Source organism: Dermacentor albipictus, chromosome 1 (assembly GCF_038994185.2).
Source record: "Dermacentor albipictus isolate Rhodes 1998 colony chromosome 1, USDA_Dalb.pri_finalv2, whole genome shotgun sequence".
In the NCBI taxonomy this organism is placed as follows: domain Eukaryota; kingdom Metazoa; phylum Arthropoda; class Arachnida; order Ixodida; family Ixodidae; genus Dermacentor; species Dermacentor albipictus.
Window position 1 is genome coordinate 339720811 of NC_091821.1, and position 27064 is coordinate 339747874.

General features: G+C 41.9%; 1 protein-coding gene across 1 annotated transcript in view; it reads right to left on the reverse strand.

Moving 5' to 3' along the window:
• LOC135904637 (NBAS subunit of NRZ tethering complex-like) overlaps window positions 1-27064 on the reverse strand; it is a 106941-nt gene that overhangs the window by 48333 nt on the left and 31544 nt on the right. The window contains exons 18-35 of the mRNA XM_065435540.1: window positions 26165-26302; window positions 24620-24698; window positions 23063-23301; window positions 18469-18555; window positions 18277-18351; window positions 15493-15622; window positions 14246-14380; window positions 13357-13530; window positions 13190-13263; window positions 11117-11176; window positions 10342-10410; window positions 10101-10223; window positions 9393-9495; window positions 8415-8626; window positions 6559-6671; window positions 2894-2970; window positions 1908-2003; window positions 1217-1338 (exon numbers count right to left, since the gene is read on the reverse strand). Coding sequence (XP_065291612.1) covers window positions 1217-1338; window positions 1908-2003; window positions 2894-2970; window positions 6559-6671; window positions 8415-8626; window positions 9393-9495; window positions 10101-10223; window positions 10342-10410; window positions 11117-11176; window positions 13190-13263; window positions 13357-13530; window positions 14246-14380; window positions 15493-15622; window positions 18277-18351; window positions 18469-18555; window positions 23063-23301; window positions 24620-24698; window positions 26165-26302 — 2106 coding nt within the window. The remainder of the gene's footprint in view (window positions 1-1216; window positions 1339-1907; window positions 2004-2893; window positions 2971-6558; window positions 6672-8414; window positions 8627-9392; window positions 9496-10100; window positions 10224-10341; window positions 10411-11116; window positions 11177-13189; window positions 13264-13356; window positions 13531-14245; window positions 14381-15492; window positions 15623-18276; window positions 18352-18468; window positions 18556-23062; window positions 23302-24619; window positions 24699-26164; window positions 26303-27064) is intronic.

Sequence of the window (27064 nt, forward strand, 5' to 3'; positions counted from 1 at the left end):
GAAACTATCGCCAAGTGCTAGTAATAACCTTACCAACCATTTTTGAAAAGCTGCCTCAGAAATTGCGAATCATGCACAGAGTATGGCTAATTTGACTTGAGAACACGCAGAAAAAAAGAAATGCACCAGTGCGAATCTGTGGACTACAAGTGGTGGCCGAATAGCATTAAGAGCAGGACTGCTGCAAAGGTAGTGGCGGCTACTGCCAGTTACTGTGATTGCCTAACAATGCAGCCGGTCCTATGTTAGGTCCCAATTCACCCATGCTACTTTGCTCGGACTAGTAAGGGCACGAAACAAATGGTAAAATCCACTATCACTTAGCCTCATCACATTTTATGAGCAAAGTACATTAATGATGCTTTGTCAGTACTATTGAGATCAACTTTTTGTTTAAACGCTGTTATTTGCCAAAGATGCCACTGAGCTGCAAAAGTGTTTTGATTTTGACTTACCACTTGGGCTACACATCATTTAGTGTTGGTTATGCATTGACACAATGGAACAATCGTTAATATACTTCGTCAAAGTGTGGTACGTGATGGTATGCTGAAACGTTGATCTAACATAATGTCGTCTATTGCTCTGCAGAGAGGTGGCACATCAGCTGTGGGCTTGACGTATCACAGCGATGTGTCATGAAAAGCTAAAACACATGGTATGCATTGTTACATTGGCTAGCAACTCATCTAACCTGGGCCACCCTCTAACCTAACGAACCAATCTAACCCCTCGTTCAAAAAAATTGTTTTGTTTGTCCAAAATAATCGTTACACAGTTTGTGCAGCTGGAATTCATGACGGCGTTTTCCTGTTAAGTACGAATGACTTTCTTGGGGCCAACCAAGCTGTTTGAATTATCCAGATTTCACTGTTAGATTCCACGCTAGAAATACAAATACCATGCTGCGTGTGCAAGCTGTGGAAGCATTCAGATTTTACTCAGATCTTGTGGTTTGCAACTTTTGACACCAACTACATGTCAGTGGTTGTGGCAAATAAAGTCTAAAAGAAAACAAAATGAACAATATACATCTGTGGCCAAACCACCCTGGCAGTTGAAATGATAAGTGTTGTTTTAGCTCTAATAAAAATTTACCGATGAAAAATAATGCCACCATCACAAAATGTGCCACTATCAGATTGCTGCAGCGGTTCATGAAAGGTAAAAGGAAAAAGGGTTTTATGATTGAGTAGAACAAAAAGTAACACATTACCGAGCTGCAAGATCAGTAAACTCGGTGCACTCTCCAAGGTTCTGGCAGATCTTCCAACCTTCTGAATGGTACCCGGCCATCAGCTTCTGGCAAACCTCATAGCAGTGCTTGTAGTCTGCATCCTAGAGAAACACAGAAATTGTAAGCTGCAACCAAGCAATGTGACCTGTTTCGGAACCAAGTTACCCAGAATGAGTGCATGTAAGCAATGTGTTGGTTGCCTTTGTGTAGATTCTAATTTGCTCCTTTGCCATTACACAGGAGCGAAAGCAATCTGATATGATATGTGTTTTTTTTAATGGTGCGAGGGCCAGTTATGGCCAGACAGCAATCTGTCACACTATGTAGATGCCTCTGGAAATTTAATTAGCATTTAAATGCTGCCTCAAAACATTTTTGTGCTTGTCGCGCCCAAGTTTAAAATGCCACGAACTGGTGCCCCGAAGTTGAATACATTGCCAGAATTTTAGCTGAGAGAAACAGTTTCAAACAATTGTACACTTTATGATGCTGCTTCCAGCCATAAATAAATGTCAATTAGCTGCACTAGACGAGCACATACCATGACTTTGCTTGACAATTCCTATATGTTGTATAGGTATGTGCATAAGCACTTGTCAGGTTCGAGTAGGAGAAGTCTTTACGACCATTTTAAGCATACAGCGCCCCAGTACTCTACCTAGAGCCTTACCTCAAAGGCAACATTTGCAAGTAGAGAGAGAACAGCCCCTTCACGCCTTGCAGTGTCCTCGCCGTACAGGTGCAAAAGTTCTGCCAGCTTGAGCACCTATGATGACAGCAAGTGAGAGAGAGTTAATGTTTTTAAGCTTTGGTGTGCTTCAGAGCAGATAACTTAAAGAACAACTTGAAAGATGTATCCACTTTCGGATCTTTGCATACAATATTTTTCTAGAATTGAGTTACAAAAAAAAAATCAATTACGTGGATGATCTTAGAGCAGACAGCTAACTGAATTGCGCTGGTCAATCTGGTCATAGATTGTTTAGCTAAGTGGTGCAAAATGTGTTTTCCAGTCAATGCTTTGAATCAACTGATACTGTAGCCGACTGTTCTGTCTTGCTTCAATGCCAAGCATGGATTGTGCTCCTAGGTGTTCTAAAGCATACCGAGTCAGTTCTGGCAACTGCACATCACAACTTTTGTTTTGATCCTAAGTTGAACATTGCTTTTCCCTAAAAGATTAGTATTTACAAGATTCAAGCTTGACTCAAATGCTCGGTTGAGGATTCAGGTAGCTACTCCAAGTTACTCAAAGTAGAATTCTCCATTTGTGTCTGTTTCATGTTTTTGCAAGATTACAATGAAGACAGACATTTTCCCAAGAGCACAGATAAACTTAAGTGTATTACTGCTTTGATGGGTTGCCATTTTAATGAAATAGTAATTTGGTGACCACCATTGGAATTTTAACTGCCTCTGGATTGGCAGTTGTAAGTTTGTTAGTAACCTCCTATAAGACCTAGTTCAGTTGATTACTCATTGGGCAAGCAGCACATATATCAGCTTCTTCAACAATGTTGTAGTGGCTACTTGATGCTTTTGATGGGCAGTAAAAAATGCTGCAGTAAAGTCCCAATTACTAAAGAATAAGTTGGATACCCAGATCCAAATACAATTCTAATGTTTGCTTAATAATATGCACAGAAATAGTTTTACCTTGCTTGACTGTTTGTAGGCGTTTGGTGTCTGATGTAGAGCCTCCCTGACTAGCTCCATCTTATCACAGTGTCGTGCTAAAGAAAAAGGAGTGCAAGAATAAAACATGTATCAGTTGTGTTAAATTAGTGTTAAAGAAATTAGGTGACTTTGTTGTGCCTCTTTCAACATTGCGTTCATACCCCTTATGAGGACTCAAATCTTCTGTGGATGAGTGGCCAGACAAGGCAGCGGCACCATTGAAACATTCACACTATGCGTTACGCTTTGCAGGGCTGCTGCATGGCTAGTACAGAAGAATGTCATTGATACACTACTGTTTTTATGTCTTCCCGAACTCATACACTTTGAAGTGCTGGTCCCATTTAGTTTCCATAGAGTCATGTGTACTAGCTTCCAGTTTGTTACATAGCATGGGAACTGGTAAGGGCATCCCTTTCTAGTTGGTATGCTCAAAACTGCAAATGTCCACCATCAATGTGGCATTGCCTGTTGGCGGAACTTCTGTTGACCACCCCATGTAGGTGCTAAAATGGTCACTTTGCCGCGTTTGCTGTGCGGTACAGTTAATTGCCATTGCCCCATTAAAAATTTCGCCGGTCGCTGACCTCAGTATGGCTCTCAATGTCAAAAGCGAAGAGGAGGTAGATGAAGGCACAAGCGACTGCCACATATTCCTGCCCATGGATGCTGTCGTGACATTCGAGACCTCCAGAGCTTACGTCTATGCACATCGCTGTGTGGAAACTCGGAAAGGGCTGCGAGTGCTTGAAGAGGTGTTATTATTTAACATTCAACCAAAGAGATGGAAATCACAAACCTTATTTATTAAGATTCATAGCTAGGACAGCGCCAAAAATTTATGTAACAGTCGATGTAACCACTGGACAATGAATACGAGCTTCCAGCAAAACTTTTTGTTGGGCTAGTTGGTGCATTACTGAAGTACTATAGCGCCAAACAGACGACACAGGAAGAAGAGACACGGACGAGCGCTTACTAACAACTGATGCTTTAATGACGGAAACACACAATATATATACACAAATTTGGCGGCGCAACTCGCGCATTGTCAAAACATCACATGGTAAATGGGCAAAAGGCGATAGAACGATTGTGAATGTGACGTTCGTGAAGATGACACGTGGTGTACAGGGCCAAATGACTATAAATGATAATGGTAATGCGATACACAAACACCGCCGTAAGGGAGTACCCCTTAAAAACTAAAAGATTAGGAATGTTCACCAGGCGCGGGCGGCGCAGCAACATGCTCAGATTTAACTATGGGTTTCTAAAAATGACATCTCACTTTTATAGAGAATTTTCGATGGTTCGCTTACGCATTCAATGCCCTTCCTTTTAATGTGGAAGGCTTCCTTCAGCTCGCAGGCCACGCTGTATCGATTTCTGTCCAGAATGATAGTCTCTCTCAGGCGAGGCTTGCACCCGCACTCTTTGCAGTGGATGGACATATTGGAACCTGTTCCTTTCTCCTGTAGCCCTTCGTGTTCTTTCAGCCTTTCATTTAGACACCACCCCGTTTGTCCTATGTAAACTTTTTTGCATGAGAGCGGAATTTGATATACTACGCCTTCCTTGCAACTGACAAGTGGATTGGTATGCTGGGTTCCGCAGGTCACGCGTTCTGTTTTCTGGTTGTTAATGCGGGCGCACAATGTAGCAAGTTTTGAAGGGGCTGAGAAAACAACCGGGACTTTGAATTTACTCGCGACCTTTTTCAGGTTGTGGGCTACGCGGTGGGAGTACGGTACAACTACAGGTCTTAATCTCCTGGTTTGTTCTTGCGTGTTTTTTCTTGCTTTCCCTTTTATCTTCTGGAGCAGGCTCTCTACTACAGAACTTATAACTGTCTATGGGAACCCCGCCTCCTTAAGCCTTTCAATCTGCTGATAGAAGCTGCTCCGTATGGCATGCTTACATGACTTCCTGATAGCCGATTCCAATGCCCCTTTGGCTATCGCTCTTTTTACGGTCTTAGAGTGGGCTGACTCATAAGACAAGAACTCTTTTTGCGCTCGGGGTTGGTACTTTCAGTGCACTTCAGCTCCCAGGCTGAGCTCGAGGTCTAAAAACTGTAACTTGTTGTTCTTTGGTAGTTCAAAGGTGTATTCTAACCCATGGCTATATTTCATAAACACATCTAGCATCTCTTTGACAGTTTCTTGGTGGCCTGGTGGATCCTGTCTGTTTAACACAATTAGGAAATCATCTACATATCTAAATACTTTCAAAACCTTCTGTTTGTCAAGCATGCTGTCCAAAACGCAATCAACGGCCGAAAGAAAAGTGTTGCTTAAGATAGGGGCTACGCAGGACCCTATACAGATGCCCTTCTTTTGAACATAAACCCTATCATCAAACTGAACAAGCGTGGAACTGAGATAAAACTTCAGAAGCCTAATGAAATTTTCAACTGACATGCCCACAGGATTCTGAAACGAAATGGTCCCTTTCTTTTCAATACATGCCTGGACAGCTGAAAACAGTTCCTTGTGTGGGATAGAATAGAAAAGAGCTTTAACATCGACCGAGAAAAAACCACCTACGGTACCACAAGACTGTAAAAATCCTACCACATCATAGGAGTTCCTGGTTTCGAAAGGATCTTCCATGTTAAGTGAACTCAAATGCTTTAACAGAAACTGGCTAACATGACGTTGCCAAGATTCCCTTTCGCTCACGATACACCGGAACGGAACTTCTTCTTTGTGGGTCTTAGCGGTAAAAAACATGCCCAAAGTCTTATTTTTGCACTTACTTATGGCATTTGCTATTTTTCCTAGTTCCAGTTCCTTGCAGAGGGACACAGCTTGAGATTTCACCCTAGCCGGCTTGAGGCTTGACGTGGCGAAATTCTTTTCCACAGCTTGGCAGGCCTTCTCCTTGTAATTTCCTTGCGGGACCACAACGAAGCCTCCTTCCTTGTCAGCTTGTAAAACCAGCAGGCCATTGTCCTTGAAGAATGTGACAACTTTGTTAATCCCAGATCGGTTGCTCGAAGATTTCTTCGTAACTGTTCTTGACAGCGCGTCCACTCCTTCCAGTAGGCACCTTTCCTGGTCTTCAGGTGACGCCTTCTCGGCAACACACCTATTCAAAGAAAGTAGCTCGTGCGCTGCAGTTTCAGGTTCGAGGCTGAACTTCGGTCCCTTCACCAGCACGTTTTTTACATCCTCCGTGACTTGTACTTGTCCCAGTATTTTTAAAGCATCAGTTGTTAGTAAGCGCTCATCCGTGTCTCTTCTTCCTGTGTCGTCTGTTTGGCACTATAGTACTTCAACAAGACGAGCTTATTTAACTGGTTCCCAATATTTCATTGGCGTTTTATTCAACTTCAAATAAAATGAGCATAGCTTTCTAGCTCATCTATTTTGATGCTGCATGTGTTATTGAATGTAACATTTTCCTAGATCCTGTGTTCTCTTTTAGTGGTCCTATATGAAACATATTAAAAGGGGTCTAGTGTCTTTAATGGATGGATGCTGAGGGTTCATAATGCCAAAAGAAAAATAGGGTATACATATATAAAACAATTTGCATAGCAACAATGAGATGAGAAACAGCAGTAAAATGTGTCTCATAGCTTGCAAGCTGCTTTGGGACATTAAACCCCACCACTTAAGAGCAATCAGACCAATCACCTTGAACAGGGAGTGCAGCAACCTTGAACTGGCTCAGCAAAGGCAACGCTGACAGAAAGTCCAACTCTGCCTTCACTTCAGGAAGTCTGCTGTCCAAAATCTGCAAGCATGCCCTGGAAGAGAGAATGTGCACAAAAAAAAAAAAAAAAAAACGTTGTTAGTCACAAAGAAGAAATAAATCACCGCTTAAAGGTTTGTGGAGGCATAGATAACTTACTTAATGCTCTAACATATAAGCACACATCAAAGCCTTGCTGCAATGCACAACTTTGCAAGAAATGCACAAACAGATTTTATATGCAGCACAATCCAGATTATAAAAAAAAAAACGTGAGGGTATGTTGCCATGTTGGAGTGCTAATACATGTGCAGCTACACAACCAACACAAATTGCTCAGGGTAGGTTTTGAAAACAGCAATGTGGTCACACAAAATTATTCTATATTACTAGCATGCTATCTTAAGGCCAGATGTAGAAAAATTACCTTATTAGGACTTTTCTGTCATTATTGTGGTAGTTATATAAATGAAATTGTACAACCAATGCTACCTGCATGGAAGCTTTGGCTAGTTGGTTTCACACTAGAAATGGTAAAGAAGGGGCTATGCATATGCCTATAAACTTTTCATGTCTCTTGTGATGTTTCATCATTTTTAAATCAAAATGGTACTTTGACCTCATTATTTCACCTTGGCTTGGAGTAGTGTGAAAAGAATGCCCACATAACATGACCAGCACCGCAACAATATGTCCTGCAATTCCAACTCTTTTCACTACTCAATGCTTCATTGGGTTCACCTAGTGAAACAAATCATAAAGGGGTCAAAGCAAACAAAGAAAGAAGGAAGGAGGTAAGTGCTTGTTCTGATGCTTCCTTCTTTGTTGTCACTGTCCAAGATGAATACCAACTTACCTGACCAACTTTCTGGGTTTTGTTGAATTTCTACGGCTTCATTGACTGGTGGCTTTCTTTGCAGCCCTAATTAACTACAAGATACTTTAATTTAATGAGATTCCTCTCCCATGTTCATTTTTCTCTACCCAAACAAGCAAGGAATTGCTGAGCTGGTCATCCTAAACATATAATAAAGGCAAATATTCACTTATGCTAAGGCAACATATTAGTGTGGTGCCAAGATGTCCAAAGCCGCACTCATAACAACAACAAAGCTTTTGTAAGAAAGAAAATAATGTAAGTGTAGAACAAGATTGGAACAGATATGGTACCAGCTCCCGTAGCATAACATTCCTCATTCACAACTGGCGAGACACAGCCTACCATTGATATTAATGACTTTCGATGCATTTAAACATTAGAGTAACGCAGTTTGGCCACTTTTATAGGGTTTCCCAGCGGAAGAGTTCCGTCGTGCTACCCCTACCCACTGCGCTGTTGGTGCCATTTTTCCCGGAGTGTTGCACCCTCTCTCTCTGAGTCTATGACTTAAAGAATGCAACATGGCACCCAGCACACCAGGCCTCCAAGATTGCTGACACTGTTCCATACATAAGAAGCACCATTCATTGCAGGCAATCTAAATTGCAGCAAAATTGTGCAGCATCTTCAATCAACGAAGAGGCTGCACAATTCTGTGAAAAAATCACTTTCTGACACAAAAGAGTGGTTGTAAAGTTGAAGATGTGCTTGGTCAGTCTCAATGGAGGTCAAATAGCCACAGCAGTTGAACAGAGAGAAAGAAACGGGGTTGGAAAGTCCAGGAGGTTAAACAGAAGAAGGAGTTGAACACAACTTGACGGTCGCTAACAACCTAGGTTGGTTTGACATTTGCCTTTGGTGTCCTTTTGAAACCCTCTGCAAATTAAATACTCGGTAGTTTGCACAGCATGGACTTGCCTGGCGAGCGGAATGCAGGAATCTGAGTGCGACGCTGCAGAATCGACATACTCCCTGGCAGCGGAGAGAACCAGGTCCACTGAGGTCTTGTATGGCAAGCTGTTTGGGTGCCTCGGCTTGGAAGATGTGGCTTCTTGGTGACAGGTCAGCAGTTTTGATGCTGACCCAATAAACTCACGATTCCCCGATCCAAGCAAGGCATTTGCCACAATCTGAGGGAAAAAAAAAGGCAAGCAAAGGGCAAGTGTTCAAATTAGAGCTGAATCTGTCAACATGCAAGCTGATAGATGCCAGACCAATATATACATACATACTGCCTTATTAAGACATTTGCACTGACTTAAGCCACTTAAAAGGTTGATAGTGTAGAGACGTGAACACAGTTTTGTATTTCCACTCTGCTTAGACATTAGACAGTATTTTATCACAGTGCAATCAGGCTACATGCACATGTTTGAATGCCTCGTTAAAAAAAGAAATAAAGTATGCAAGGGCTCGCCACAATTTGCAGAGCAACTACAGCGATAGCTGCAGAACCTAACTCAGAAATGGGGTGCAGTGCATTTTGTACAATGCTTCAGCAGTTTCTCAGGAGGCTTTTTGTTGTGCGCTCTTTTCCCTGCACCATTCATGCATATAGGCTTGAATAAAGCCTACTTCATTACACTTTTATGCTCATTTTGTCAAAATATTTACCTTCTAGTTAAAAATTCATGCAGAGCAGTACATTTATGTAAATGATTCAGATGGAAAATACTTATATTATTATGTGGCTCTTGCCTCTATTCTAACACTTCTCACTGCTTACATAGCTTACATATAAATGCAAAAATATTACCAAAACATATCACAGCATGAAAACTAAAGAAAAGCGAAACAACATGAAATCTAAGCAACATAACCAGAACCTCAAATTCTGCATCACTGTCAGGCATCGCGTGGCAGCGATCTATCAAATGATGGTTCAGCATAAAGTACCTTGACACAGTCAGGCACTGTGATACTGCTGAAGACATTCTTCTGAAATTGCAATATGTCGTCCAAGAAAGAGCTCCAGTCATTTTCTGTCAGTGGAGGTGTTCTGAAAGATAAGTTTTTCTTTACTTAAAAAAATATGAAATTTTTCGCAAGCCAGACCTCATTACAGAAGTTTGCCAATATGTCTGAGTCACTGCCTTACAAAACAAAGCTTTCGTTTAGAAATACGTAAACTTATATTGCAGAATAGTCGACAGCTCATAAAAGACAGTACTAATTATAAACCAGCCTTCTAAAAACAGCCACCATTGCCTGCAAGTGGTAGTCACTAACATTGCCAGGGTGAGGTCTAGTACACACACAAATACCCAAGAAAGCAAAAAGGAAGTGAGCGCCACAGTAGCTCAATGGTAAAGCATCACATGTTTAATGTACTAACGTGGAAGACGTCGGTGTACCTCCCACATGTGGCAAGTTTTATTTTCGTCTGCTTTACTTTGCTTTTCTCTTCTCTTCCTACATTTTAATTAAAGCAAACAGTTATGTCTACTGCGTTTTCCCTGGTTTCATTGTTCATTGGCTCCGTGTGGTTGCATCAAACAAAAAACTGAGCCTCTCGGTTCCCCCTTACTCTTATCGCTAAAAAACGGCTTCCCATGCCACATTACTACTCAAAGTCAGGAAAAAGGATACAGCAAACATGCACACCTCTTTAGTGCTGCAGATGTGACTTTCTTCAACAGGACCTCAAGCTGTTTCACATCGCTCGCACTGTCAGCGATTGTCTTAACGCAGACCTTGGCACCATAACGCTGAAAACACTCTGCAACCCTAGAGGCAGGAGGAATAAGTGCATTTAATGCATAAACGGGTTACTTGAACATGTACTTCGCTGAAAGGATGGCAAGACAGCTATATTCTGTCTGTCTGTCAAATGCGAGTTACTTACTCAATGCAGCTTTCAAGAGCATCCAGTTCGTCATGTAGCCGCTTCAGCTCCTCGTTTTCATTCTCACCACTGCAGGAAAGCACAGTTAGCTGCCTTACAAAGTACACATAGAAAGGAATACACACACAATAAAAAATTGAAACAATTTACATGAGCCACTTATGAATCCCTACTCGGGAGAAAACAACATACAATGACACTGCAAAACCACTTGCCTGAAAGGTTCTATGCCATAAGCTGCAATAAAGTGGCCCATCAAGACTCTAGCTCATGAGTTGGATATAAGCACACTTTCGTTGAAAAAAGCATTACACAACAAAGCAATTGAATACATAGTTTTCATTTTTTGTGTGGAACGGACAACAACTACATAGGAGACTGAGTTTCAATGTCTGATGACGAAAACAACGCTTCATGAGGCAGTGCCCATCATGTCGATACAGAAAGAGCAGGTATTTGTAAAAGTGATGCTCAACCACACGTGACACCATAAAGCTGCATCACACTGTGATAGACCAGGCGGTATTTGAAAGTGCAATGAAGGGTAAAGGGAGTGAAATTGCAACTTCGCACGTTCTGCTGAATTCTAATGTTCCAATGCGTTGCGACGAGGAAGTAGGCGGAGCTAACAGACTGCACCAGGCCTTGATGATGGTGTATTGTAACTTGGCTTCGGAAAGCTGCATACCTGACTGTCTAAAGAATTTCTCCAATGTAGCCCAGATACCTTGAACAAATGGCAACACAAATTGCACATCTGCTGGCTGTGACCCACCTTGCTCCTCTCTGTGGAACACATTTTATGATCCTCTCAATGTAGTCCAATTGGTCCTCTCTGCAAGAAAGTGGAAAACAGGCACAAGGTGTAATTACCAGTTCACCAAATGCTACACAATAGCCTCAAACAGGATTTTCTCACTCATGCGAAGCATGGCCACAAAGGCATATTTTATGAGCCACAAGAGTTAAGCACTAAGTTCAAGAGCTGAAGCAAACAAAGGGGTCATAGATTTTTTTTTGTCATTGGCTGTGCCCTCTGGCTCTTCATTGCTCCCTCCATTAAGCAACACTAACTTGTCAAAACAGCAGACATGTATGTTTATGAGAATCGTTTACTGCGCACCAATTTTTAAGAAAAGTGAACAGTGGCTACCCAAGTGGCTACTATGTGTTTGTGAGCTGAAATTTAGGCATGCCATCAATGCAAGAAGTTATTGTCAAGTTTCTTGTCAATAAAGAAATTAAGAAGGGCGGGGGATGAAATTTGTAGCAAACATGAAAAGGTTATTGACTACAAAGCTTGTATCATTACAGACAAATTAAACACAAGGAGCAAACTCCAACTCTAAACAGTGAATGACGGGACTGTGTTTCAAGCACGTTAAGCCTTTGAGGTTGAACTTTTTCACAGAACTGTGCCCCGTGCTCACCTTTTTTATAGCCATTTCCAGTAGTAGGAAATGATTGGAAACTTTTAAAGGTAGCAAAAATTTATTGCAAGCAACAGTCTATGTTAAAAACACTTGACTTGCACCAGCAGTATACATAAAAATATGCTGTACAATAAGACGTAAAAAAAAATGTATAGGTGACAGCGCGTGCTCCAGTGTACAGGAATAGGCGAACCGCAACAGAAGGCAAAAAAAAAAAACTATTAGTATCTTTCAACTTTGGCCATAGAGGGGTATATCTAAGCTACTGGAAACATGAGAAAGCCGGCCAGAAAAAAACAATAGCATCTCCTCCACGCATGCCTTGGAGGCAGCAGACAGTGCACGCACGACCCCCCGAGCGAGCGCTCAGAGGCAAACAAGTGGAGTCGTGCACCCCGGCAATCGGAAATGTAATTTCAAACGGCTTTGGGTGGCTCCGTAGAGACGGCAGCAGCTCTCAACAACCAGTGGTGTTGAATATGCATGAAATATCAACGTAAGTTCAGCTCCATATGGGCATGTACATCGAAAACAAATGCGGGACGGATCAGCGGTCTACATGTATGGCAAACTTTCTCAAAGGGTTAAATAATGCTGCATGGGGACAAGCGAAGTGTTAAAGACGATTGGCTGCTGTGAAGTGGCAGTAAAATTATCTGTAATTTATCTTACCCAAACTGCAATTCTCTCATTTTGCTGTTCAGATTAAAACCGTCCTAAACATAACTGGTGACCAATGGTGCATGGTGGTACAGACAAATCTCGTTATAACGAAGTGGCATCCAACAGAAGAAATCTTCATTATATCCAATATTCGCTACAAATGTACATACCTACTGATATTGCTCCCCCCCAAAAATTGCAATTGGCTCTATGCGAAAGAAATGCGAGCGTGATCCCTCAGGTGGGCACGATACTGTCTTTTGTTGATTATTATAGTGCATTCCAGCTTGCAATGCTGATATGTGGCACATAAGAACAATGCTAAATTACAAAAATGTGTTTTGCACAAAAAATTAATAGGTGACCACCTGATCACAATGATTACATGGGATTAGAACATTGGCTCGCTGGCTGCAAGCCAGCCAAGCCAAGCTGTTGGCAAAAATGCGCATTTGCATCCAGAATGTGCAGTTTCAAGTTGCTTTTCCCAAGTATTTGACATTTTCGCCACCATAATAGTACATACGTTGAGCTGAGAGCAACCAAACATTTGTTCCACTGTAACTGATATTGTCTAGAGTCTTGCATTTTTAGTTTCGTTACAGCAGAAGAATACTCATTGAAATATATGACTAACCAAATTTTAGGTATACTTTCTCTTATCTGATAATTCAGTATATCTGTGTTTGTTATATCGACCTTCGATTCTACAAGTGAACACGAGCCATAATGTGCAAAATTGAGTAGCCCACCTTTGGCAGCTACGAATACAAGACAAGGCCAGTTCCGCAAGTTCGTGAGCATCTTGCAATATTCGCTCCGGATCCTTGAAAAAAAAGAAGTGCATGTTAGTTATGTTCAAGATATGCAATGATCATTCACGGTGCGGCTCATTTTATATTTAAGGGGTGAATTGTACCTCAAGGTTGGAGTTCTCAAAGACCTGGACGCAAGGCAACAAGTCTTCTTTCGCTGTCTCTGAGAGGAATTCTCCCAGCAGGCGGCGACGGCTGCCGGGTGAAGCTCGCTCACACCGATTCACAAATGGCAGCAGCCAATCTCGGAAGCAGAGCACATACTTCTTCTCTGAGCTCTATCGATTACACAGAATGAAGCCAATCAGATAGAGTCTCAAGAAAGCACTGGAAAGATATTTGCTACCCTGCCTTAAATCTGAGCACGTGAAGCGATGCAACAAGGAAACTGAACACATTGTATTCTGCTATTCATAACTATACATCTACTTGTGCTGCATAACTTATTAAAACGCATGAGCAAGACAAAATAAAAGTGTTTTAGTAACTTTTCCAGCTGAGACACTTGTATATTTATTACATAACTAGCTTTAAAGCAGTTTTTCTGGACTGTATTTCTCCCTAGTGCTTCAGCATTCTAGGAGCTATCTATTTTGCCCAATAATAACATAACAAAAGTTGTAATCCTCTTCTGACTGAAAAGTGCCACAGGAGATTGCTATTATTTAAAACATAACTGATGCAAGGATAAACATCCAGACTTCAATTTGGAAACGGATCAGGAAGAATAGATTATAAGACTTTAAACCAACATAGACAATGACCAGTAGTCTCACAAAAAGGAAATAGTATTACTACCAAACAACAAACTTTTTCATGAACTTGAGCTCTCATACAGGTGAGCGTAGAAGTGTGCTAAAAATAAAATACAATCAAAATGCCATAAAACTGCAGTTTCATTGGCTACATGATATGATGATAGACCAACTTCAAGGACATCAGTCACCTGGCTGGGGTAAATACAGTTTTTTCTTTGTCAATGCAAGTACTTGCCATGCTCATCAGAAGCCTGATCTTTTCGCCGTCCGAAATTTCTTCCAGCTGAGCCAGAGTCAATGGCTGGCTGATGCGACACTCATACACAAGCGTCTCAAGGGTAAGGAGGTCACCATAGAGCTTGCCTAGTCCCTATGATAAAAAAAAAGCAAACATACTGTGATGTTCAAGTGACAGTAAGCAGATAGACAAAGTATGATAAACTTTAAAGGAATTGTTTGTGGGCAAACTTGTGCCGCAATGCCAGACTTGTTTCTTACTGCTTAGGAAAAAAAGTTGCAGCTTTGCTCAAAAAGTGAAGTATCAATTGTGATAGCAAATTAGTAGACAGCTATACGAAGTAAGGATAGTAGATTTTTTGGCGTTTTAAATTAGTAAACATACACTTGCTAACTAAATTAGCAAGCATGGTGGCACGCGCACACAGGCAAACAGAAATGTATCTCACTCAATGAGCACAGACACTCGCTGTCAAAATGCTGGCATGACAAAGCGTACCAGCAGCAGCGAGCAAATTAACCTTCATGCTGCCTCTCGCTTCAACGGCAACTAAGCGGCAAGAACACTGCGCAGACGAAGCTGTGAACTCTGTGCTCATCGCAGCTCACTTTCACGATAGGGCCCGTGTGGCCATGCCATACGCAGCAGCCGCTAGATTAGAACGCCCCCCTCACTCCCCCCCCCCAGTGCGATGTGTGCAACGAAAAACAATGCACTTCCTCCCCGCTTTCCTGCTTTGCGCAGGCAAGATTGAGCCGCCATTGTCAACTCACCATCACACGCTTTCAGTTGCACATACAGCATAACGGTGCATAGTGACAATGCTATGGCCTTTTGACTTTATACGGAACATTACGGCTCTAGCGATGGCAACTGCATAAATGTGCTTGGAGTGCCCATATAATTACTATCACAATAAAATAAAGAAATTTAGGCAACATTTACTGTGGAGATGCATTTCTCTTTCTGCTGGCGGCACTGCACGTAAAGAGATGCAAATTTGTACTTGCCAGCTAGTGCATAGTGATACTACTGATTAGTGCATAATTATGTTGTGTCCCTATTAAATACATATAACTAAGTATCACTGTGCTTTTAAAAAGGACAAAAAACATTCATGCATAAAAATACGTACACATGCACGCACATAGTCTACCATCAACGGGGAACCCAGCACTTTTTTTTTCATCGATTCACAGGACAAACCTGTAATGCTGGTGAATGATTATGAAAGGAATATGCACCTCGACATTGTTCAGGCATCCAATCTTGACCAGCTCCAAGGCATTCTCAACCAGGAAACTCATCTCTTCAATTTCGTGAGCTCGTTCCGAATACCACTGCGTCAGCATCTCGCAAGTTGGCTCTTCAGTCCTGAACAAAATACACAAGTAATCTTAATGCTCATTCCCCACACAAGAAAAAGCCACAGTTGCAGGATGTTGATGCAACTTCGACAGCCGCATCGCCTCAGTATTACTGTTCTCTCTTATTACGGTTGGTGTGTAACACCCCGGGCAAAAAGGATGCTCAACCACCATGCCTCATCGAAACGGAGGATGGTTTCCTAATTTGCTATGGTTGTCTCGAGTGGTTGCCGGTCTGGCGGGCGCCCCGCAGCTTTCACAGGCCCCTTTGTGTGTGTGCTTGAAAACCCTTTCCGCGAACTGTCCAATTTCAGGGAAGACCCTTTCCATGAACCAACGTCGCCTAGGAAAGTGGGAGCAGTCGAAAAGCAACAACAGGGACGTACAACATCGCCCAGGAGAAAAGGAGCAGCCGGAAAGCAACGAGGGGGACTCAGTGCATGTCACTTGACGCTGACGTGAGCAAGATCCCACCTACGATTTCAGTGGGCCTGTTTAAGGAGCCTTGCAATGTACATTTTCATTCATTCTATTCTTTTACATCTTTCACCAACCGTTGAATAAACAGTGCAAGTCTCGCACTAGAAATAGTCTTGTCTCTGCCTAGTCACCATGGTCTACCGGACGCCTGCAGTCTACCGACAACGCCACGCTACCCAATAGTAACGCTGGTCGAGCTTCGAGAAACAGGCGTCGCAACACTCTACATGACTGTGAATCAAGACAGCAACCAGCAGTGCACCTTTGGTACTCGCTGCTGTATTGCTTGGCATCTGCTCCTAATGTGTTGTGGTTTTTATCTTGCCATCTTTATAGCCCAGCATACTGATCAACCAGCACAAATCCCTTAGAATTTAGCAATTTAAATGAGACAGAGTCAGGTAACTTTTGAGTGGCATACTCTGTGCTTTAGGACCCCATTATAGTAATTTGGCATGCAGTGAAACATGGCTTACAGTAGATGAAATCACTGATTCTAGCTAAATTTCTATGCCTTCTATATTATGAAAACACCCAAATCCCGCACACTTTTCTGTAAACGGGTTAAGAGTAACTTTGCTTATGACAAATTCCACTGGTCATACTAGATGGGTGATCCGAGTCCACAAGAGTGCACTCGAGCTACACTTGAAGTATGCCAGAGGAAGACAAAATGCGCTACACCAGATGGCTGCAGAAGTTGTCGTGTTTAGCTAGCATCTAATGCACCATTTATTTTATTTAGTTTAGAAAATCCATTTGAATCTACACTGAATGGTGGAGTGAGAGACACAGAAATCTGCCACAGACAGGGTTGACCCGACATGACCAGTGGAATATGTGAGAAATGGCAAAAATCCATTACTTCACCCACTGCAAAGCAGTGCCAATACACCCTCACTGGATGCACTCTCTCTTCCCTTGTTCTCAAGCAGAAGATGTCTCGAATATGACCACCTGTGCCCAAACCACCGAACACACTAAGCAGGTGCTAAGGGAGACAAGGACGGAACACCAACCAGAGCAAAAGCAGCAGGAATCAGCATCTTCCGAGAACAACACTCAAAGAAATCGAGCAAAGCCAGACGCCAGAAGTCACAGGTCCAAGTCAAGGTGAATACCCATCCCCTTCTTGCTAGACTTCCTACTGCCTATTCATCAAGCATCCCAGAAGCCAGTACGTCATGTTGGGAAGACTAAACAAACCATTAGCTCTATTTGGTTATCAATGAATGCGTGTTGTGTCGGCGCCCATGGTCCCCAGTGTGCCTCCGAAGGTCGGTAGCCCAGAGGTGTGTTTGTGTGCGCTTGGAGCCTTGACAGTGTCTATAGCACCCAAGTAGGTGCTAGACCGGGTGGAACCCCCTACAAATAAGAACTTGTTTCTAGACATACAGTGGAAAAAAGTTCTCACAAAGAAAGAAAACCTGCTCTACATCGACCATTAGAATGAATGTAAATTTATTCACTCGGTGATTCAGCAAAATTTCCTTAATTTAGATTTCATGGAACTAGAAGAAACATCCGAATTAACTGAATGCCAAATGGTCAAATGTTATCAAGAAAACAATAAACAAATGCTTACTACATCAACGTGCTTCTATTTACTGAAGAAATCCGTAGCCCTCATTCCTGCTTTGGGCAAAGTCAGTGAGGAAGCTACAATTCTTGTCCCCTTAGGACACCTTGAGGTGGCAAGGGCATTGTGACTTCCTTCATAGTGCTGCAGCGGTATGCAACACGTATTCATCAAAATAAACATGCTTTTCACTACTGTGCGCACAACCTGATCATGGTGGTTTCGATGCTAATGCACAGTGAGGACCCAACCGCTTTGTTCTGGTTGAATGCTAGCTCCAATTTGACTCTTTTGCTTCGCACATTTGCAGTGCTCCAGGCTAGGTGTGCCCCAAGAGCTATTGAAATTAATCGGTGTGCAGTTAAATATAGCCAAATTAACAATAATTTCATGCCATCAAATAATTAATACCCTTGCAAGAACCAGAAGGCTAGAAAAGTCTGAATTATCCAATTTTCAAAATTAATGGCAGTCTAGTTAGTGTGCTTTTAAAATTATATTTATTTTTGTTACATAGAGCTTACTGTAACTAGGCTTTACTCTATGAAGGCAATATAATGAATGCTAGTGGGGATCCAAGTGATGAAGCTTGAACAACTCACCACCACTTTTGTAGCGAAGGGTTGTCATCATAGAAGTCTTTGTCAAATGAATTCCACACAGCAACCATTGGTGCCCTGAAATAGTAAATAAATTCATAATGCATGCATAATAAATTAGGCACTTGTGTGATGTTGGCAAGCATCAAAATTTAAAAATAATTCTGGCAAATGGCCTACGAGCTGCATCCTTACTCTTGAATCATTTCCTCACACCAGTCCTTCTCCCTGAGGTCTTGTGTGTCCCATGAGATCACTTCTCGTGTGCCTTGTTCCGTGATCCTGAAAAACGAATCCAACAGAACATGGACGTCATGAGCCAAATAAAAATGGCAGTACCATGACTCACAGTATACTTACTTACGTTTACTTACGTTTAGGCTCATGTAAAAGTAAATCAGATAGTCAAATTACATCTGCATACGTAAACGATAGCTGAGGCATAACATATAAACAAAGAAATGACATGCATTTGCCAGGCTTCTGAGATGATGGAACATGGCTGTGCAATCTCAAGACAAAAACGATCTCCCTTTATTGTAATTAGTATATATGCCTTTCTGCTATCATACTGAATATCACTGCTTTATGTATGTTTACCTCAGTGACATGACATCTAGAGATTCAAGATGGACATCCCTTGCAACTACTTGAAAGTGTGATTCATTGTAATTTTTTTATCTCTTATCTGCTTTATCATATTTCATCCTTGCTTCTTTAACACATTGGCTTTGAAAGAAAGCAAACCAGGAAATAAATAAATCAAGGGCCACAATCTCGGCCAACTACTTTTGGAGACACAGAACGAAATCGCAACCAACATGAAAGCACCTTCGTCATATCTGATACTCGCTATAAGCATATAATTTGTTACATGCAGATATTGACAAGCCACATTTAGATATGCCATATTTGTACAATTCTACCACGCCCCCTATTGTAACACACAGTTATGTTACCGATCAAATATAAAAAAAAATTAAGCTGGTGCCGACTCTACCGAGCACATCAAATAACGAAACTTAAGTCGACACGTACCATGTTGAAACAACTTTATAGAACATATACAAAGGCACACATAAATGCACAGCTGAACCTTAGTGGCTAGTCACTATTGGAGTTGGACGACAACTCCCTTACGCTGTTTGCCGACCACAGGAAGTCATCTTCAGTTCCATCTAATGCATTAGAAATGCCGCACATACAGCAAACTGGAAAATGGTGAACACAAACCAAGGGCATAAGAAAAACGTGCTGTTCAATGGCAGTCTGGCTAGCTACCTTGCACCGAGCCTTTTTTTTTATAGGAAGGATCAGTTTCGGTTTTGATTCTGAGCACAATAAAAGAAAGGTGCACATTATAATCATGCAAATATGGTACTTCATTACAATCAAACCTCAATTTAAAGAACTTCAATACAATGAAATTCTTGATATAATGAAGTATTTAACTTTTCAAAACCTCTTGTTCATAGAACACAATCTATTTAAAACCTCAATATAACGAAGTGTGTTTGTATGCAATTTCAGTAAAACGAAATTTTACTGCCACCGCAGAGGAATGCTGAGACAATAAATGAAAACTTCCGTGGATGCAGATAGTCAAATGATTGAATTAGATGCAGCTGCTTACAAAGGCACCTCTAAAATCGTGTGCTGCACGATAAGAGGAAGCGCCGAAGTGGAGCGGCATCATGCTCCGTACAAAGTCCAAGTGCGATAAGATCCTACTGCCCCCTCCCCCCGTTCCCACACTGTGTGCTTTAGGTGTGAGTGAAAGTGTGTGAAAGTGAGACAAGAAACATGATGGTGTCCCGAGTGCTGCCTTCCTGCGCCAGCAAAGAGAAAGAGGGGGATGGGAGCGAGCTTGCCTTAACACAATCAAGCACACGTGAGAAGGCGGAGTGGGGAGTAATTTGGCGTGTGTCTCGATTCCTGGCACGCGCTTGGTCGTGGCTGTGCATGGCTGTAAGCGTGGCTGAGCATATATGCAGCCGCGCACCTTGCTTTAGAGGTAATCTGCCGCGTGTGCAAAGAGTAGGCATGCCGAGACGGTTGGCATCATGTAAGCTGTCTTTCCACACATTTAGTATTGGAGGTTGTGTAATCTTGAGTTTTGGTGACTCATTGGAGTGAGAGGCAGACGGAGCATTCGCTCTCTGCTGCCGGTGCTCTTCACAATACTGTCGTTCCAGTGCAGGCGATGCTATCAGCTGCGGGGGTGGAGTGCACGTGAAAGTGTGGCTGGCTTTGCTTAATTCGCACAGCCAATGTGAAGGTACTGTCGCCGACTCCGAAATTCATCGAAATGAATTGTTTTCTCATTCAAATTTGCTTTTCTCGATTGCCCGACAATTCAGATAACTCTGCAGCATCTGTCCATGTAAAAAAATCGATTGGTGACAGTATTTATTTGCATAAAAGGTTGAATTTCGATCCGACGAAATTTTGGTATAACGAAGCAAATTACTTCGTTATATCGAGGTTTAACTTATATCCGTGCTCATTATAAGTCGCTCCTGGATATATCAAACCCGAACATATCGAGTTATTGCATATGACAAACAATTGTGACACCTCTTTGGAAATCTCATGCAAAAATACCTATAGTGTTGTACGGAGTGTGTATTGAACTACCATTCGCCAACCCCTTTGATACATAGAATGCTGTGCTGCACCGCACACCTGCAAGTGCACTTCTCCTAATGCTGACACAATCACTTCTTTCACAGTCAGAAATATTTAATGCCAATTAATTCAAAACACCACTGTTTTGGCAGATTTGAAGGGCAGTATACACCACAGAGGAAGAATAAGCAGGGTGCATGTCTCAGTTTTGCTCACTGCAAATATGGATGGCTCGTGCAAACTGCGGCCGATCGGTATTGGCAAGAGAGAGCAGATTGCATGCCACTTCAGTTCAAGAACGCAAAATGCCACCCAGTAAGAAACACATTCCACAAAAGTATGGATGACGCTCAGTCTTTTCACTTAGTGGCTCAGAGAGTGGGATGTAGAATGGGAGTTTTCTGTGCTGTCGAATTCGCCTTCTTGTAGACGAGGGGTTTCTGTGAATGGCATCTTAGTGTTCCGAAAGTAGCCTAAACAAACCACACTTTGGATGGATCTATGCCACATCCGCGCTTCTTGGAAAGACCAATGTGGCAGCAATGCAGAGGACTCGTCGCAGTGCGATTCGCAGTTTGTGCTGAACGTGTTTCGTTCTTGCTCACGAGCTCACAAGAGCGGAAGTATAATTGAATGTTCTGCTAGCTGAAAGCTGCTTTCGAATCTTACAGCATCTGTAGGGTTGATTTGTTGCCGACGTATGACAACTGGCCATTGGAAAGGTGGCCGGGCACGTTCACATGCAATTCACAGCAGTACAACATACAAGTGCACTTATGGCTACATTGTGCATATCCATGCAGGCCGGTTTGCTTCTGCACTGTGTTAATGTATATGTTATCCTGAATAAAAATGCATAACAAGCACTTCGATGTGTGCAAGGCTTCTAGGATTAGCGTTTCTATAGCATACCAGCAAAGTTTTGGGCAATTGACACGGCCTTGCCGAAACAAATCATTAAATGCCCACTTTTCACAACCTCGGGAAACTGTCCGAGATATGTGGAGCTTTCCGATAAGTTTCAGGTAGGCATATTTTATATTTTGAGTTATCGATACACTGAAATATGTCGCAATACCCTTCGAGTATATCTGGGATAGACTTATCAAGGTTAAACTGTATTACACTTTGTGTGTGCATTATATGGCTGTCAGTGGAGGTGAATGCATGAAAGCTACAGAACATCTGCCACAAATGTTATTTGTGTGTTGTATAGTTGCCTTGACAGGATACTCATCACTCCAGTAAGGCATCCAAATAAATGTCCACATTGCACAGAAGTGAAATTACTCATGAAACTGATCAATCAAGAATAGTGTATCAATTCAAATTTAAGTCTGATTAATCCTAAGCTGTTGCCTGAAAAATGGATGGAAGAAAAGGAAGGAAGCAATGGAATAAGAAAAGAAAGTGTTCTTGTATTTAATAGGTTAAGAACAGCAGTAGCATGAATATTTCAAATCAATACGACCAATTATTTAACTATTGTAACTACTGAGAATTACTTTCTACACTACAATCACTTTTCCCTTCATCTTCTTTGTCCACATTGCTTAATTCTTTGTAGCTCTTTACTTCTCTCCACATGTCATCTTTGTGAGGGAAAGAAATTAAGTACTTAGCACATGGAAGTGCTCATGCTGTTGTTACAAATGGCATCTTATGGCTTATCATGGCTACTGCAGTGGCTAGTACTAGTTACATTGCAATCTTTCATTCTCCCTAGGCAATGAACAGCTGTGGCAGTCATGAGCGATTCCCATGGCTGTACTCTATCCTTGAACCTAAGCTGACCTACAAGGTTCATCCTGTTTATCTTGACGAAAGTGTCGGGCTTAGACTTTAATATATACAGTACAAACCCTAGAAAATCCCCACTACATTTATGCCAATGACAAGTCAAAATGAAAGAACACTAGTCAGTGACAACCTAATCATGCAGAGGCAAATAAATTGCTGCCCAATTAAAAGAGCATTCTTTAAGATGCTCCAGCCAATTACGCTTACGCATTTCAGAGATGAAGGTTCAATACTGGCGTCTTTAAGAAAGTATGTTTTGGAGCCCCAAGGTGGTTTTGTGGGCAGAGCTGGAATTGAAGTGTTAGGTTGTCACCAAGTATATGTGGCTTAATATGAGTAAACGCTGGACAAGCAACCCCACCTGGCCTTGGGCAGGCAGGTGGAATAATGAGACGGGGGCAGGGTCTCTGGGAAGTTGCTCACGACGGTTAGCCAGTGAGGCAGAGTGGCCATGCCAGCGTAGGTGAACAATGTTGACACTGCCGTGGCATTCCCTTCTTGTGCAAATGACAGGGCAGCCTCAAGGGGTGGCTGGCATCGAAAGCTCTCGAAGAAGTCGGCGTCGAACTTCTCAGGAGACAGAGACAGCCCTTCCTGGATCTGTCATACAAGAGAGATATGATATCTCATGAACAAGCAGAAAAGACAACCAACCAGCTGCCCTGTCTTTATAGATGCTGCACTGTAATAGTTTCCTTTTGCCATTCCTGGTTCATCGTTGAACTGAAATGTTTTACTAGTTATATTACTTACAGTGAATAGCTGTTAAGGGTTTATTACAGCTTTCGAGTTCTTCACACGTGCGAGGACACTATCACAACCATTGGAATCAGCCCAGCACACTGAATGCTGTTGTGAACAGAATGGGAAGAGGTGCATGCTGACAGTGTAATTAGTTACCAACTTTATCATATTTTAACTTAAAAGTGTTGAAAAAAATTTATAATTTTGACAAAGGAACACAGGGCAATGATGGTGATGTTATGCTATAACATCCTTGAACATTGTGCCTGTGGTTGCGCACATGACTGTGTGTGACTGGGTACGTTTGTACAGGATTGAGCAGTGAAACAGCTATTTGTTGTGTGTGACTATGTAAGCCTCGTTTTGAATAAATGCACTGTTTTGTGCACAACTTTAAGAATGGGATGGAACGCAAACACAGAGCGCGACACACAAACAACCACAGCACATGAGCAGGTTTAGGATTTTCTTGCCCAATGGAAATGGAAAGTTGATGTCGAATGATAGTTTGAATAGTGGCTTCAGTTTCTGCTCTGCCTCTTGCAAAAATGAGACTATTCATGTTTTTGGAATGTGGAAACTGAAAAAAGCTCATAAGCTTAGCGATCTAAGTGTGCAGGCTCAAGGTGAGCAGGCTGCTAGATAATCGACACACTGGACAGCAAAATGCACCCTACTACAGCAGGATGTCTACTTTGCCTGCAAAGTAGTATGTGGACTTTCTTGCAGTTCCCATGTTCTAAATACTTATGTAGGCCGATGCGCATTACGACATATAGCACATGAACATCAGCACTCTGTTCTCAGCTCTTTTGTTCTCTCTGTTTACGTTCAACAACTGCAAAAAAAAAAGGAGAGGGAAAAAAGCCTATCTGTATACAAGACACCACCTGCATAAATTGAAATATAAACAGGAAAGAATTCATCAAAACACCTGTTATGCATAATTACATCGAATCACAATCTGCAATAACTCCATAGCTAGTTTATGAGCATTGTGTAGTCCCAAATGCACATTTGGAAGCTTGAGAAAAGTCACTATTACAAAAGCAGGCAAACATGGACACGCAACAATGCATGCTAGTTGCTTTTGACTTGTTTGTGTTTTATGTCATTTATACCGATAGTACACAGTACATTAATGCACTTCTGTTGTATGATTGAATGAACATACCTCATACATGGCCAGCCTGTCTAGGTACACAAGGAGTTTCAAGCGGCATTCGCAGAGCCACCGTTGATCTAGAGAGAGACTGCAGGTGAAGAAAAATAAAATTTTGTCACAAAGGTGAGGGGGTTACAACAGGTTATGTACTCCCCTGAGCACAACTTAAGTTTTATATCTTGCAATTCTGCCTTTTGTACACATATTTTTTATGTGCTGCGTTGCCCCTCCTGCTTGGGACATGCAGGCCTGCAGTCTGGTGAGTAAAAAAAGGTGTATGGAACAGGAATCCTGCAATAATGTTTCTCCTCTGCCTATGAATGTGACATGTAATTGAGGACTGCAGACCAAACTTGGCATTGCAACATTTACAGTGGTCCCGTCAATATCAGTTTGTGCATCTGAATTACAAATAAGTTCAGTTTCTTTGGTAGGCCTGTCGTCTGTATACTTTTGCTCCCAGGTGCAGATGGGCAACTACAACCCCACGCTTTTTCCAAGCTCTCCACAATGTGCAATCTTATGCACAATGAAAGACAGCTGGCATGTTCCACCAAGCAAGCAAAAAAGATGCACAAACTGCACATTAGAAGTAGTGTAGGGAATTATACTAAGCCATAGTAGGCTTTGCATAAGACAATGTTTGAATCACTGAGCCAGGAAACAGCAAAACAACATTAAAAAAATAGATATGCCAGTAATTGGCAGTCCACTATATAAAGATTGCACTTGCACACCTTTTTTCGATAAGACCAAGTTCCCAATTGAAAGGCAATAACTAAGCAAGAATGTGAAATTACAGAGCCACATTTCAACAATGAAGTTGGTGGTAGGAGTGTCAGTTCCCCATCACTCATCCTTCTGAAATATAAAAATCTCATTCCTAGATACTAATTGCAAATGACACCTTTGTATTTGCATTGTATGCATGCTCGCTTTTCATTTTTTAATGTGTGAAAGTGCTACATAAGAGAAGTGCTGGTTTTCATTAATAAAATTCATTTGGTAGCCAGCATTCTATCTGACTTCTACTCCTTTCTTTCGCTAACATTTTGCACTGCTTAAAGTATAATGACTCTAATTTTTGTTAGCCATGAGCTCGCATATGTAAACAGTTACCTGCACTGAAACAAACCAAAACTCCTGACATAAGGTTGTGGTTGCAGCTAATATATTCATTGTGTCACTGTTCAACTGTGCTTGAATGCTGTGCAAATTAAAGTCACTGCGCAAATGAAAGGGCACATCCTGACTGCTTCTCCGTAGACAGATTTCGTGTCACCAATATCACCTGTCATGTACCCCATTACACCAATGCTCTATGGGCAATTGTAGTGCAACGAATAAAGAATCCAACAACTACTCATAGATAGAGGTAATCCTGTCTCACAGTCAGCACTTGTATAAAGAGTTGTATTTGGATGGAAGCTAAAAAAAAATGCCTCCTCGTCCCAAAATTACATATGTTTCGACAGATGGCCAGCCTGCTCATTTGCGTGATAAAATTTGTAATGCTAAGCAAGATAATGAAGACAAGAAAGTTGCAATACTCACTTGGCAAAGTCCACCTTTGCGAGCCACTCTTTTCTCCACTCCTGCTTGGCCACTTTCTGCTTCTCTGAAAGCTGATGCTCGGTGAGGTCCTTGTCCTCATATTCATTGTTGTAGACAGGAGGCTCACTTAGTATAAACCTGCAATACAAGAAAAGAAACAGTAGTCTTGAATAGAAATCATTGCAGCTAGTGTGATAACACAATCGGCTCATTCAGGTTCAGTGCAAAACGAAAGCCTCCACTAGAGGTATCCATTCCTGCATCACTCAAGCCCATCTCGTGTGAGTGTGAATTCCCTAGTGTTATCACTTTGTTTAACCCTCTGCTACACTTGACTCATTTCTCTTTCCTTCGACCCTATCCTGTTACTCTTAGGGACTGCATGCTGGTTATCTGTCTTACACTATCTTTGTGACAAGTGAATGAGACCTGCCTAAGAAGCCTGAAGCAACACTCTATTTTGCCCGTATTTATGAGAAGATGACATAATACATGATTTGTTGCTTGTTCGAGGAAATTAGGTCTCATACCACTGTCCCAGAGCTGGGAGCTATCCCGGCAACCTAATAAAGCAAAAAAGTGAGGTACAAGGTATTTGTGTCAGTAGCCCTCTAAATTTAGGCTACTGCAGTACAGAAATTTGCGCTCTATGAAAAACATGCAATGCAGAAAGATTGCAGGTGAAGATTGCAGATGGCAGGTGAAGCACAGTTGAATTGGCTCATGATGCCATGTATAATGATCTATCAGCCAGTCATAAACACTAGATTTGAGTAAAAACTTAAGTTGCACTACATTAAGTGCAGATATAACAAAGCCTACTGATGTAACTGTGTGGTGCAATTATTTCAGTTGCTATAAGTGGGTTTGATTGTAACTACTGTGGGGATGCGAGACTCT